A 12794-nucleotide genomic window follows, 5' to 3' on the forward strand; every position below is an offset into this window, starting at 1 on the left:
AATCTGATCTAATCTGATCGGTCACTAAGTATCCGTAACTAGAGTCTAGTCGACGATCGATGAATGATGATCGATGATCGATCCACATCAGCTAGCTACCTAAGAAACTATCTACGGACTCGGAGTAGGTGGATAATTAGATAAATCGAGTGTTTATGTGCCTGGATGCCTGGGAGGCTCGTGCTTATCACTACTGTAGGAACGGCGGGAGAATAATAGACCGTGATCGAATCGAATTGATTCCTCATCAAGGATGTGCATGGCACATGCATGCATGCATATTCTGCATGGATGGGAAGACGGCTTGGCATACGTATGTACATATACTGGTACATCTTCTACTTTAGTTCCTGCTTATCTTTATTTTTTGATCGTCGTATTGCGCGGAAATTAAACCCGAAACAGAAACTGGTATCAAAAAACAAAGCTTTAGAAGCCATGTTTCATTGCTTATGTACCATCTGTAATATACATTACACGTACCAAAGAGCCTTAAGTAGATATAATACACGGAGGCCATTGGATGTACATTGAGCGCATGCGTGGTTGCTTGGATAATGGGCTGCAAAAAGTAAAAAATAAAACCCGAAGTGAATAATAAAAGCTTCAGACGCGCTCATCCAAGCGTCAGTCCTAGGCTGATAACCCGATAGGGATTGTCCCAATCATGTCTTCATCCCGATCGGTTGTGGTCCGATTGGTATCTCGTGACCCTGTCTTAAAAAGCAGCCATGGCGCCCAGGACGAGAGCCAGCAGACCAGCGGGCGCCTTCAGGGAGGCACCAGCGTTGGCGTTGGGAGCCTGGGTGGTCGGGGTGCTCTGGGAGGAGGAGCTGGTAGAGCTGGCCGCGCCGGTGGTGGTGGACGAGGCAGCGGTAGAAGAGGTGGACTTCGCGCTGGCGGAGGAAGAAGTGGACTTCGCGCTGGAGGTCTTGGAAGCGGAAGCAGAAGCAGAGCTGCTGGCCGAAGCGCTGCTGGTGGTCACGGTGGACAGAGTGGTCGACGCAGCAGAGGTGCTGGAGGCCGACGCAGTGGACGTCTGGGAAGCAGACGAGGCCGACGCGCTGGCGGTGGCACCGGAGACGACGAAGCGGGGCAGGAAGTTGTACTCGCTGGGGTCGGAGTCGTCGATGATCTCGATGGTGTAGTCGGGCTCCGCCGCCAGGTCGGAGGGAGGAGTCCAGGTGTAGCTACCGGAGTTGGGAATGCTCTCTGCTCTTGTCAGCTAATTGCCCTCTGATCATCACATCCTGTCGCGCGCGTCGAGAGGCTACGATTCCGTTGTGTTTGGACTGAGACAAGGACGACTACTTACGGGCAATAACCTCGCCAGAGTTGGTGGTAGTGACAGCGCCCCATTGCAGCTTCAGAGTGACGGTGCCGCTGGTGGTGGGATCCCAGTTCAGCGTAGTGGCCGATCCGACCTTGAAGTCGTAGCCCTGGGTTGGGATCTTGAAGGGGTTGGCGTTCTCAGCCGCGACGACAGCAGCGAAAGCGCTGGCAGCGATGTAGAGGACGGAGCGCATCTTGAAGAATGTGGTTTGGTTAATTGATGGGTTGATTAATTGGCGATCTTGTGTGTTGGCACGACAAGACTGGTATCTGGGAAGAAAGGAAGAAAGACGGATATCAACAACGCGAACGAATGACTGGGGAAAGAAGGCGAGATCAACGAGAGTAAAGCCCTGTGGCGCTGCGGTGAGAAAGCAGAGAGAAAGAGAAAAGAGCGACGGGGACAATCATTAATTAAAAGAGAAAAGGGGAGGCTCGTTGGAGAGAAAGAGAGGGGGCAAAGTGCCTGCTGGATGTTCGGCAACACAAGCGATACGATGGCGTCGGCGCTGTGTCCTGTTCTCCCCCAGACTCCGTCTGGCGCGCGGACTGTCCGGAGGCGCGATTGTCTACAACAGGCAAAGTGTGTACGATCTAACAGGCGACGGAGCCCTTTTAGGGGGGAAATTGGTGGATTTCACGAATTGCAACGCCTTGTTTGGCTTCACGCCGGTGCTGAAGTCAGATTGTGTAGGATTTTAGGTCTCACGATGGCGGCGACTCCGCGTCTGGGATTGGACAGACTCGCTCAGCGTGCAAACGAGCCGAGATTGTTCCATCCAGGAGGCGCAGGGCAGTTCATTTTCCATGGCTGAAATGGATGGTTTTCCTAGGTTGGGAATTCTAGTTCCTCGGATCCGGCCGTTCTTTTTGGTGTGATTATGTTTATTTTTATTTTTTCTTTTATTTTTTATTTTTTTTTTATTCTGCACGAGACCGACAGAGACTGCCTGCCTGTCTTGCCTGATGTTAGTTAGTCGGGCAATTTCCCCCCAAGTTAACTAACTGATAATCATGTTAAAATATCTATCTAGGATGTTAAATGAAGATGGATTTGTCCGGCATTTCCTCAAGGTCACATTACCCGGAGATCGACGCTAGTCCAGTTGGGGAAGGTGCTGCAATCACCTGATCGGTTGGCTGCAGATAGTCACGTGAGAGGCTCGTGCAATGTTTATTTATAAACCAATCAGAAGGCGGCGTGGCCTCAGCGTAAAAGGAAGCTCGCTTAGCCATTATTCCGCCTCAGAAACGAGGCAGCAACAAGATGTTTACCCGTCTCCACGTTTGACGTCATTGGTCCGTTCGGGGAAGGAACGATCGACAACCTATGTTTTATCATCACCCGACGATAACTAACTTAATAATAATAATAATAATAATACTAATTACTGGAACACCAGGAAAGATAAAGCGACGGGATGAGAATAATAGCTTTTTTTGCCTCTAAAGATCATCCACAGCTAGAGTCTACCGTATGTCCTGTCTTTTTATGTCGCCCGATCTCCCACATAGAACGCCGTGTATAGACACTGCCAGCAAATAATATACGGGCAGAGTTGGATAGGCCAAGAAGAAATAGAGTACATCAATCATTCCGCATTCGTGACGGCAGTTGTCTCCGCTCCAGATGCGATGACATTCTCAGTCGTCGCCTCAGGATGAGGAGAAGGAGGACGAGGAGGAAGACCGGCGGCGGATTCTGCCTTGACTTCACCGGTCGTCTCCTGTCCAGGCTCGTCGGGAGTGTCGAGCATCCCATGTTCGCCGAGCCACATGATCGTCTGCATAACTCGTTGATCCTCATCGTCCCGCTGGCGGGCCAGAAGCTAGAAAATCGTTGTCAGTCATGATGTTGTCAGAACCATAACGAGGAAGTCCATCACTTACCGCCTGGAGAAGCCCCTTCCGCCCGGTCTTCTCCTTGACGTTCTTGCCCGCCGGCTTCGTCTGTGCCTTGGCTGTCGACACGTCGTGGGAGAAGCGGCACTGGTCACCCCGTGAACAACGACCTTTTTGGACAAAGTTATGGCATAATTTCTTCTTCGGCGCCTCCCGTGGGGGCGGTGGCACCCGCTCAGGCCCGTCTCGTCGGGACGATACTTCCTCCGGGGCGGAATCACTATCGCCATCGCTGCCACTATCGCTTCCGCTGTCCCATGAATCGTCCGATGACAAGTCCGATCCGCTCGAGGACGTCTCGTCGCTCGTATCAGACATCTCCGATATCGACGCGGCAGCGTCTATCTCCATGCCTTGAACACCCTGTGTGCCATTCTCTCCAGGGGCTGCAGACACGCCCTCCGGAAGGACATGAGAGGCAGCGGTAGCTTCATCAGAAGGCTCAACAGCAATGGCGTCTTTCACAGTGGCAGACTCATCCGCCCCTTCCGCCCTGGGGGCAGCCTCCTGGACAGAACCTTGAGCACCTGTATCATGACCGGATGCGTTCTTCAACGCCTCAGCCTCTAACCGAGCCCGCTCGGCATCCGCCTCGGCCTTAGCAACCCGCTTCTCTTCCTTCATCAGCTTGCGCCGTAGTTTGTCCGCTTTGAGCCGTGCTTTGGCCGCAGCGTCTAGCGGATCCGCCGATCCTTCTGCAGCAGCCTTCCGCTCCTCCTTTGCCTGCTCCTGTTTGGCACGGGCTTCTTTCTGTCTCTGCTTAGCCTCTTCTCTCTGCTTCTGCTTCTGCTTCAGGGCCTCGTTGCGTGCTCGTTGTGCTTCCTCCTGCGCCTTCTTGCGCTCCTCTACCCGTTGTTTCGTGGGGAAACGCTTCTTTCGTTCCTCGATCCAAGCTGCAATGTCCGCCTGTGACTGCAGGGTCGATGTTCTCCCTTTGTACGTGAACCGTAAAGACCCAGCCTCGCCGCTCTGGGCCAGCCTTGCTTCCTCGTCAACGTCATCTTCCTCCTCGCTGGATTCGTGCTCGTCCGTCTTGGGTGTGAGGCCAAGCTGGTTATGACGGCGTTTTTTCTTTTTGGGTTTCCGCGTAGCATCAACCGCAGGCGGAGGCTTGGACGGTAACGGGTTGCCAAAGCTGGGAACTGCTGGCGGTGCAGGTACTCGCGGTGCCGTTGTCGCCGGCTTTCCAAAGGCAGATGCGTGTGGCCTCTTCTGACCCTGACCGGAAAAAGTAGAATGTTGGCTGTATGCGTTGGATGTTCGAGGTCCGTGGGGGCCATGAGCACCACGATGAGTTCCAGTGTAACCTGCTGAACTGCGATCTTCAAATCCCCAGCGCAGCGGCGGGCCCATTACCGGCGCCGATACTGACACCGCCTGTTGACCAGGAACAGGGGGAACGTAGGAGGGCGTTGCAGCCGCATACGGGGGAGACTGGGGTTGCCGTTGGTTGGAGCTGCCATAGCCTGCATCGTAGCTTGGACGACGCGAGTACGGTGTCGTTGCGGAGTAAGTTTGTGGATGAGTATAGCCCGGCTGAGCGTGGGGTGCCTGGTATTGCGAGGACTGAGCAGCATTGTAGGGCGAGGATGACGCGTGATTTGATGCCGCTGGGAAAGGTGGAGGATATGCACCGTAATTGACGGGAGAGTAGCTTTGATTAGCTAGAGAGTTCGCATTCGTATGGTAATTTCCAGAGTAACTAGGATCAGAGGAGCCATGATACCCTCCTCGACCACCCCGATTCCCATATCCGCGTCCCCGTCCCCGATATTGCCCGCCAGCGCCTCGTCCACCCCGCGGAACATAGTTGGCGGCTTGTCCGTATGGAGGTGTAGGACCAGTCGGGAAGCTCTGTTGCGGCGGAGGCGGAGGAGGGGGAGGAGGAAACGAAAAGCCCTGGGAGGTCATCGCGCGAGGAGCTCACTCACCTGGACCTTCGATGTCCAGGACAGCAGAATCCATTCTCCCACTTCATCTGAAGCAGAAAATCGTGGGCAATCTTCCAAAAGTTCCCTCCGTCGACCGATGCTGGAGCTCACTTTGTTCCGGTTCCGACGGCCAAAGTGGAAAAGTGCTGCCAGTCACGTGGAGACGCCCGCTGTCACCGTCTGCCATTGGCTGGAGGAGCTGCTCGCTGATCAAAAAATCGTCGGATGTTCCCAGATTCCCCAGCGGTTGTATCATGGAGCTCTAGACAAAGGACGGTAGATCTTGTTTCTTCTTTTGGATAGTCTTGATGCCGGGCGCCTGAATATGGCCGTGCTCTCTGTCCCCGACCCAGTCCTTTAGTTGCCAGTATCGTTAGCATAATCAGTAAAAGAACCATCTTCCATACCAACGCACTTGGGACTGTGATATCTCACCCTTGAGAAACGCAATGTTCATCCTCGTAGGTTCACCTCTTCCCTCTCAAGAGTTAGAAGAAGAAGCAACGCTTTCTGACCGTCCTTCGCAGACCACCATCTCCGATCTAGTCCAGATCTCGCCCGAGGACTTTTCCAAGTTCAGTGCGGTGGCCATCGAAGATAACATCAACGAGAAATATGCAAACAAGGTATGTCACATTACTGGCTTGTATGAATTTTTCTTCTATGATGCCTGTAAGAACTGATTGTCTGACCTATCTCTCATAGGTCATCCAAAAAGTCGGCCTATGTATTGGCTTCTACGATCTCCTAGAGTCATCGGACGGTCTGATCGGTCATGGAACCGGTCTTGTCAATGTTAATGGTACATTGCAGGAGTGGATTATATCCCGTATATTCTTATGCTAATGTTGCAACAGTTAAATTTCGAATGATTGTCTTTCGACCATTCAAGGGGGAAATCGTAATAGGAAAGATTACCAGTGGGACAGAGCATGGGATTAAGAGTACGTCCTCTCGAATCATCCTCCTATGTTCCTATATAGTCCCCCAAGGATGACATGCTGACCACTCCACAGTTGGCGTAGAATTCTTCAACGATATTCTCATCCCACCCGACCTGCTTCTTCCAGGAGCTAGATTGTAAGACACCCTCCCCTTTGAGCCATTTCCGAAGCTTTACATCTAACATCAAATCAGCGACTACGCGGACCAAGTCTGGATCTGGGAAAACGAAGAAGGCTCAACTTTCTACTTCGACATCGGTGAAATCGTCCGATTCCGAGTTGAAGTCGAGGAATGGCATGATCAGATCCCGAACGCCCCGGATCTGGGTGACGGAACGCCAGTTTCGGAGAGGAAGCCACCATATTCGATCATTGTATGTGTTGCGTGTTTTCTTTATATGATATCTAATGGTGAACCGTGCTGATTTGGTTCGATTAGGGATCCATGCAAATGGCTGGTCTGGGTCCGATTTCCTGGTGGTGATGGAGACGAGTGCATATATTTTCTTTGCACGATTTGGATTCACAGAAATACGAGGCTGCGAAGTACCTCGCCAATTCTTATAGCTTGGTACTGTACATTTACAGTGCCATGTAGCATTTCACAGCTAGAGTCCGTCTATCGGACTCCAATACTAACGATTACATCCATGCTGGCCAAGCCAGCGCGAAACTGCGACCAACGCAGGCCGTGGAGATATTGTCTTGATACAGTTCGGAGAATATTGTCGCATATCACTCTTTGTGGGGATTGGACCATGCCGTGACTGATTCGGCCTTGAAGTTTTTGATTGCGAAATCTGCGTACCCAAGTATCTGCGAAGTGTCGCAAATGATATTAGATGGTTATGAATAGACGGAATATCAATAATAATACCTCCGCCCAGCACCGTATCCGGTTGTATTTCTCCTTGAACCAGAACACTGGTGCCGTCCCGACCAGGCACAGAGTCACAGACGGCCTTTGAGCGGTTATCCGCGGAGCTTGTCCCACTCTCGTCGATCCAGGCGGTCTGACATTAGATAAAAAAATATCGGTGGATCCATCTGACCATGGAGTCATCGACCGAACCAAATCCTCCTATAGAGACGGCGCCGAGGAAGAATTCCACAATAACACTGGAGAATGATGTGCTTTTCGCCTCTGATATAACACTGAAAACATAGCTGAAAGCAGAGAGAAATGCAAATTACGTAATCTCTCCAGCTGATGGTTCTGGGATTTTGTAGCATTTGTTATACATCTAGTAAGCAAGTAAGCTTGGTTGAGCCTCGGTGTGTCAGGAAGGGACCAAACGGTAACTTATTAAACAGATCCAAGTTTAGAGGCATTCCGGCGATTGATAATACGAACCCTCAAACCCCTGCCGCGGGCGGTAACTATATGTTCTTGGGTGCTCGAGTCCCCGTTGTGTGACTTTTTTTCTTCTTCGTTCGTACTGTTCTTTATTCCCTCTTTCTTCCGATTCTCTATAGAAGAGAGGTTGTTGTCGTGACGTTGCTGGATCTCGAGGTTGTCGTACTCAGCTACTTATCGCTCCCCAGCACGGTCGTACAAGATGAGCCCCTCCAACCTGTCGAATGGCAACGCTGCTATCGATACCCCGCCACGACCTCCTACGCCAGAACACAAGTTTGGTACTCTGGCCGTTCATTCGGGTGCTCATCATGATCCAACGACGGGAGCAGTGATCGCACCTGTGAGTGGTTTCCTGTCAAGGGAGGGGTTCGTTACGTGCGACAGAATGCGAAGCTTACCTCTATTCGCAGATTTCTCTATCCACGACCTTTGCGCAGTCGGGGGTGGGCAAACCTGTTGGTGCTTATGAATATACGAGGAGTGCGAATCCCAATCGGTGAGTGTAGCCAATTTCGGAACGAACGTGGTGCAGGGATTCTGACAACGTTGCGCTTCCTAGGGATAACTTCGAACAGGCGGTAGCAGCCCTCGAGCACGCGAAATACGCATTGGCTTTCTCTTCTGGTTCTGCCACGACTGCGACTATCCTCCAATCCCTTGCCGCTGGATCTCATGTTGTCTCCGTGTCGGATGTGTATGGTGGGACGCATAGATACTTCACGAAAGTAGCTGCGGCGCACGGGGTCCATGTCACTTTTTCGCCATGCATCGAGGTCGATGTCGAGGGTTTGATCCGTCCAAATGATACAAAGTTGGTGTGGATCGAGACACCTTCGAATCCGACGCTAGGACTGGTCGATATCAGAAAAGTGGCGTCTATTGCTCACCAACATGGCATCTTGGTGGTCGTCGATAATACTTTCATGAGTCCCTATATCCAGAACCCGCTGGATCACGGTGCAGACATTGTTGTTCACTCGGTGACTAAGTACATTAATGGCCACTCTGTACGCTTTTCCCTCTCCAAGATGAAACCGTTTCGAGAAGGTCCGCTAACGGGAGTTAGGACGTCTTGATGGGAGTCGCTGCTTTCAACTCCGACGCGCTCAAGGAACGCCTCAGTTTTCTTCAAAACGCCATCGGAGCCGTCCCCTCGCCATTCGACTGCTGGCTCGCTCATCGTGGTCTGAAGACGCTGCATCTGCGCGCGCGAGAGGCCACTAAAAACGCAACGACCGTAGCTGAGGCTCTGGAAGCCTCTCCTCTTGTGCAGTCTGTCAACTACCCCGGGCTTAACTCGCACCCTCAGCGTGCGGTCGCTCTTAAGCAGCACCGTGACGGCATGGGTGGTGGAATGCTCAGCTTCCGTATCAAGGGCGGCCACGAAGCTGCTGAGCGTTTCTGTCAAAATACACGCATCTTCACTCTCGCGGAAAGCTTGGGAGGTATTGAAAGTCTGGTCGAGGTGCCCTCGAGTATGACGCATGCAGGTATCCCGAAAGAACAGCGCGAGGCTGCGGGTGTGTTTGATGATCTTGTCCGCATGAGCTGCGGTATCGAGGATGCAGATGACCTCAAGGCGGATGTCCTTCGAGCCCTCGAGAAGTCGGCTATTGTCCCGAAATCCGATGCTGCAAACGGACAGTCGTAATGCCTGTTCAGGCGTTCAACTTTACTTACTCAAGGCGTTTTTATGTGGAAGTTCACGACTCTTAACTAGATTTCTCAAATGATACACCCTTAAAAGCCAGTGGAGAAGGACTGCGCTAGAAGGGAATTAAGCATGGATTCATGTCGATTTTCTCTCGGCTTTGTGGACTTGATGTGGACGTGTTCACTTATGAATCTCGTAAATACCAAATACCAGCGCCCGAATACTGAAGAGTTCAAAGGTGTTCTAGAGAGAGAGCAGTCGTAAAAATCTCTTGTTGATGGATTTTTTATACATAGAACCTAGAGTACTGCTACTAGACCCTGCATGATTCTCAACGACAACTGCAATGGGATCTCCAATGCTGCTAGAAATAATTAAAAAGAATAAAACAGCCTTAGACAAGAACTAGAAATCTATTGATAGCTCCGCGCCCCGCGATAGTTACAGTATACATCTGTAGTTCAAGTTCAAGATTGCGGATATCTGCTTAGTCATCGATATTTTCTCGAACAAGCAGATTTTTGACTTTCTGTATATGGCAGATCATCTGTCGCGGGAGATATACTCCATGCTGCAGTTACAATAATTATCCTTTATAAAGAAATACAGGTTCAGCGGGTGAAATTAGAACAAAAGAGTCTGCTCAGAGAACTTGTCCCCGCTAGGTATTCATTCATTGGTATGGACAGACAACACTCGACCCCTCCTTCACAATAGTGGCATATCGATCCCGATCTTGAAAGGCGGATACTAATGCGTCTTAGGTCAATCCTGATCTACTTGACGAAGTAGTGAGATTTTTCAGGAATTGTGCTGTATAGAAATCTGAACCTAGTGTTATCTCGTTGGTTGCATTTATTTTTGCCGCTTTGGGCTTTTGTATGTTCTGGTAAGTACCTAGTCTCATACCCGACGTTATAGCAGATTGAGCTCTTGGTACCTACCTATTTGATGTCTTTCCTGTTTCATGGACTATGGACTAATATTGGCATAGACTATATTACGTTCTTTCATAGCTGCGGAGTCCAGGTGAAAATGGCATCCGGCTTCACATTCGGGTTCTCAGGAGACGATGTCGATATCGACGAATCAGACCCTCAATTTGATGGGGGCGATGTTCAGAACCAGAACCAAACTTCTCGGAATGGAGAGGAGAGTCAACCTTTAGTTGAGGCGAAGAGATGGGATGGTGAGGAGTGGGTATGCTTTCCTATCTAATTCTTAGTTGAGACTTTAATTCATTTCTGGCACCTATTGGCGAAATAGAAAATTTTAAATACTGACTTTAATGATAACAGCTATCAACGCTTCCGTCTCAAATATCTTACAACAAGGTCTCAATTCCTTCTTCCACCAATGGCGGCAAGGATGTTGCCCTTGGCCGTCGAGAAGTCTTTGATATTCGTACCCAGCTGATGGCCGAGGACGATAACGATAACGATGAACTCATCTCTGGGCTCGAGGAAGGTGATATCAAACCGAATTTCTACGAGGGCGGTTTTAAAACCTGGGAATGTGCATTGGATCTGGCGAGGATGATGGCTTCTGAGGAGGGAAAGGAACTACTCCTAGATAATGGTTCTGATGGGACCGATGTGCATATTATCGAGGTGTGTTCATTCATTCATTCATTCTAACTCCTGATTTTTTATGTTTTGCTGCTGTTTTTGCTTCTGTTTCCGTATTCGTGTTTTCTGTGCTGTTTGGCTCGTTTACTCGCGAGGGATGATATAGTATGGTATGGTATACTTACGAATCTAACAGCTCGGTGCCGGAAGTGCGATGCCTTCCCTCTCCATCTTCGCACAACTACTATCTCTCCCGAAGTCTCAATCGTCGAGAAGAGTCCATTTCACCTTTGCGGATTATAACTCAGCCGTGCTGCGTCTTGTCACGGTGCCGAACCTTCTTCTCACATGGAAGCTGAATTCTCATAAAGAAGCCACGACATCCACAGGACCAACTGCTGAGCAACAAGCAGAGGAGAAAAAGGAAGAAGAAGAAGAAGAATTGGACATCGATCCGTCTCTACTCGACGCATTCCGCACAGACCTCAAAGACAGAGGCATAACCATCGACTTCATCTCCGGAGCCTGGTCTCCTGAATTCGTAGAACTCGCCTTGACGGCGCAACGAGATCATGAAGGAAGACCATGGCGGACACTGATCCTCGCTAGCGAAACGATCTATTCTCCGTCATCTCTCGGTGCGTTCTCGGAGACATTGCTGTCATTACTGCGTAGATGCGATGCTGGTGGACCAACAACCGGCTCGCGACAAACCAGGGGGCTGGTGGCGGCGAAAAAGGTCTACTTCGGCGTGGGTGGAGGGGTCGATGAGTTTCTGGCCGTGCTTAATGAGATGGCTGGTGAGGCGGTGGAGGTGCAGCAAAGAGTGGAGGTGAAAACTGAGGGGGTTGGGAGGGTTGTGCTACAGGTCAAAATGGCTAGTTCAAGTTGAAACTTGAAAGGAGGCCTGGACCCGGTGGCAGGAAAAAGGAAAAGCAAGAATAAGAGACACGCATGAGGCGGTCAGTAATTATAGAAATTGATGGGCTTCCGTTTCTTAGATTTACATCTGTTTCAATGATCCTCCGTCCCTTAGTAGTAGATTCTCCCTAAAAATAGGTGTGTTCGATAGATACGGAGGAGAATTCTCCACTAACTAAAAAATACGATTTGTCGACTAAAATCGAATCTAGCAAGCATATTGTTTCGATTATTCTCGATCCGGGGAAAACCCCCCAGATAGGGCAATGGCACTCGTGTGCATCCTATCGAACAGCGGATGGGAAGTAAAAGTAATGAAGCAATGAAATTCTTAGGAAGCCGTGTCCTGATATATGTACAATACAACGCGCACAACCCAGTTGTTTTCTCAATGACGGAACGAATTCGTATATGTAGGTTTTGTTCTAGCCTACTCATAGAGAGATACCACCTTTCCGTCCTTCATGCGCGCGACACGCGCCTCCTCCATCGCCTGGTTCTTCTTGTGGTAGTGCGCGGCAACGGCGCTCAGGTCGGCGGTGGTGCCAGCAGCGACGTTGTAAGGGGAGCCGGCGTTGAAGATACTGTTGATCAACTGCAGTTAGCATCACTCGATCCAAGACAATTCCAAAATAGGCTGCACGATATGGTGCCTGCATAGAGCTGGGTGACGATGAATAATATATGGGGACATCGACATACTCAGGGTCCTTCAGCTCAATCGTACTGGGCTGTGCGGCGCTCATGAACAAGTGACGGTCCTCAGCGGCCTTGTCCATAGCTGCTGAGCGAATGGCATTTCTTCTCTCCCAGAGCTCCTCTGGGGGAGTCCATTTCTGAATGAGGCCGGTGATCCAAGACTCCGAGCCGGATTCCTGCTTGGCCTTGCTGACTCGGTAGAGGAGGTACCCCGAGGCGAGAGTGGCGATAGAGATGTAGAAACCAGGCTAGAGAAGGAGTAAATGTCAGTACTGAGGTCGAACCACACGGCACAGGTACACTGGTTTCCCAATTGGTCTGGGAAACGTCAAAGGAGGGGTGGCATACACCAAAGGCTTCGTTCACAGGCCCGGCATGATGGTGGTCGTGATGCGCCGCATGAGAGTCAAAACGGCGAGGCTGCTGGCGTCGCAGCGCCTGCCGGGCTGGAGCCACTGATCGCCTGGCAAGAAACATGGTGAA

General features: G+C 50.7%; 6 protein-coding genes across 6 annotated transcripts; 3 read left to right on the forward strand and 3 right to left on the reverse strand.

Moving 5' to 3' along the window:
• Positions 1–718: 718 nt before the first annotated feature.
• On the reverse strand, positions 719–1526 carry C8Q69DRAFT_506072 (Ser-Thr-rich glycosyl-phosphatidyl-inositol-anchored membrane family-domain-containing protein; the record flags this gene model as incomplete). The annotated part of the gene is made up of 2 exons (XM_028632767.1): positions 719–1212; positions 1316–1526. 2 exons carry the CDS (start codon positions 1524–1526, stop codon positions 719–721), a joined length of 705 nt encoding a protein of 234 aa, XP_028486854.1.
• A 1150-nt stretch (positions 1527–2676) lies between these two features.
• C8Q69DRAFT_462759 (hypothetical protein) lies at positions 2677–5263 on the reverse strand. Its single transcript, XM_028630336.1, has 2 exons — positions 3223–5263; positions 2677–3161 (listed from the first exon to the last, which is right to left on the reverse strand). Exons 1-2 carry the CDS (start codon positions 5143–5145, stop codon positions 2925–2927), a joined length of 2160 nt encoding a protein of 719 aa, XP_028486855.1. The 5' UTR covers positions 5146–5263; the 3' UTR covers positions 2677–2924.
• Positions 5264–5614: 351 nt separating this feature from the next.
• On the forward strand, positions 5615–6534 carry C8Q69DRAFT_400044 (DNA-directed rna polymerase III 25 kd polypeptide; the record flags this gene model as incomplete). Its single annotated transcript, XM_028627881.1, has 5 exons — positions 5615–5791; positions 5871–5967; positions 6023–6109; positions 6182–6245; positions 6303–6534. The coding sequence occupies 5 exons, from the start codon at positions 5615–5617 to the stop codon at positions 6532–6534; spliced, it is 657 nt and encodes a 218-aa protein (XP_028486856.1).
• Positions 6535–7420: 886 nt separating this feature from the next.
• On the forward strand, positions 7421–9243 carry C8Q69DRAFT_219953 (cystathionine-gamma-lyase). The gene is made up of 4 exons (XM_028626288.1): positions 7421–7809; positions 7880–7965; positions 8029–8476; positions 8536–9243. Exons 1-4 carry the CDS (start codon positions 7669–7671, stop codon positions 9118–9120), a joined length of 1260 nt encoding a protein of 419 aa, XP_028486857.1. The 5' UTR covers positions 7421–7668; the 3' UTR covers positions 9121–9243.
• Positions 9244–9888: 645 nt separating this feature from the next.
• Positions 9889–11792, forward strand: C8Q69DRAFT_220965 (hypothetical protein). The gene is made up of 4 exons (XM_028626289.1): positions 9889–10012; positions 10118–10323; positions 10422–10733; positions 10888–11792. The coding sequence occupies exons 2-4, from the start codon at positions 10159–10161 to the stop codon at positions 11581–11583; spliced, it is 1173 nt and encodes a 390-aa protein (XP_028486858.1). The 5' UTR covers positions 9889–10012; positions 10118–10158; the 3' UTR covers positions 11584–11792.
• On the reverse strand, positions 11684–12788 carry C8Q69DRAFT_519158 (putative NADH-ubiquinone oxidoreductase 178 kDa subunit; the record flags this gene model as incomplete). Its single annotated transcript, XM_028633465.1, has 3 exons — positions 11684–12196; positions 12315–12559; positions 12660–12788. The coding sequence occupies 3 exons, from the start codon at positions 12786–12788 to the stop codon at positions 12043–12045; spliced, it is 528 nt and encodes a 175-aa protein (XP_028486859.1). The 3' UTR covers positions 11684–12042.
• Positions 12789–12794: the final 6 nt, after the last annotated feature.

The sequence above is a fragment of the Paecilomyces variotii genome (assembly GCF_004022145.1).
Source record: "Paecilomyces variotii strain CBS 101075 chromosome Unknown C8Q69scaffold_3, whole genome shotgun sequence".
NCBI classification, from domain to species: domain Eukaryota; kingdom Fungi; phylum Ascomycota; class Eurotiomycetes; order Eurotiales; family Thermoascaceae; genus Paecilomyces; species Paecilomyces variotii.

Coding starts and splice junctions, on each gene's coding strand:
- C8Q69DRAFT_462759 (XM_028630336.1), bottom strand. CDS start 5,145: ATGACCTCCCAGGGCTTTTCGTTTCCTCCTCCCCCTCCTCCGCCTCCG. Junction 3,162..3,222: donor GGAAGGGGCTTCTCCAGGCG/GTAAGTGATGGA, acceptor ACGATTTTCTAG/CTTCTGGCCCGCCAGCGGGA.
- C8Q69DRAFT_219953 (XM_028626288.1), top strand. CDS start 7,669: ATGAGCCCCTCCAACCTGTCGAATGGCAACGCTGCTATCGATACCCCG. Junction 7,966..8,028: donor AGGAGTGCGAATCCCAATCG/GTGAGTGTAGCC, acceptor TGCGCTTCCTAG/GGATAACTTCGAACAGGCGG. Junction 8,477..8,535: donor AGTACATTAATGGCCACTCT/GTACGCTTTTCC, acceptor AACGGGAGTTAG/GACGTCTTGATGGGAGTCGC.
- C8Q69DRAFT_220965 (XM_028626289.1), top strand. CDS start 10,159: ATGGCATCCGGCTTCACATTCGGGTTCTCAGGAGACGATGTCGATATC. Junction 10,324..10,421: donor GATGGGATGGTGAGGAGTGG/GTATGCTTTCCT, acceptor TAATGATAACAG/CTATCAACGCTTCCGTCTCA. Junction 10,734..10,887: donor CCGATGTGCATATTATCGAG/GTGTGTTCATTC, acceptor CGAATCTAACAG/CTCGGTGCCGGAAGTGCGAT.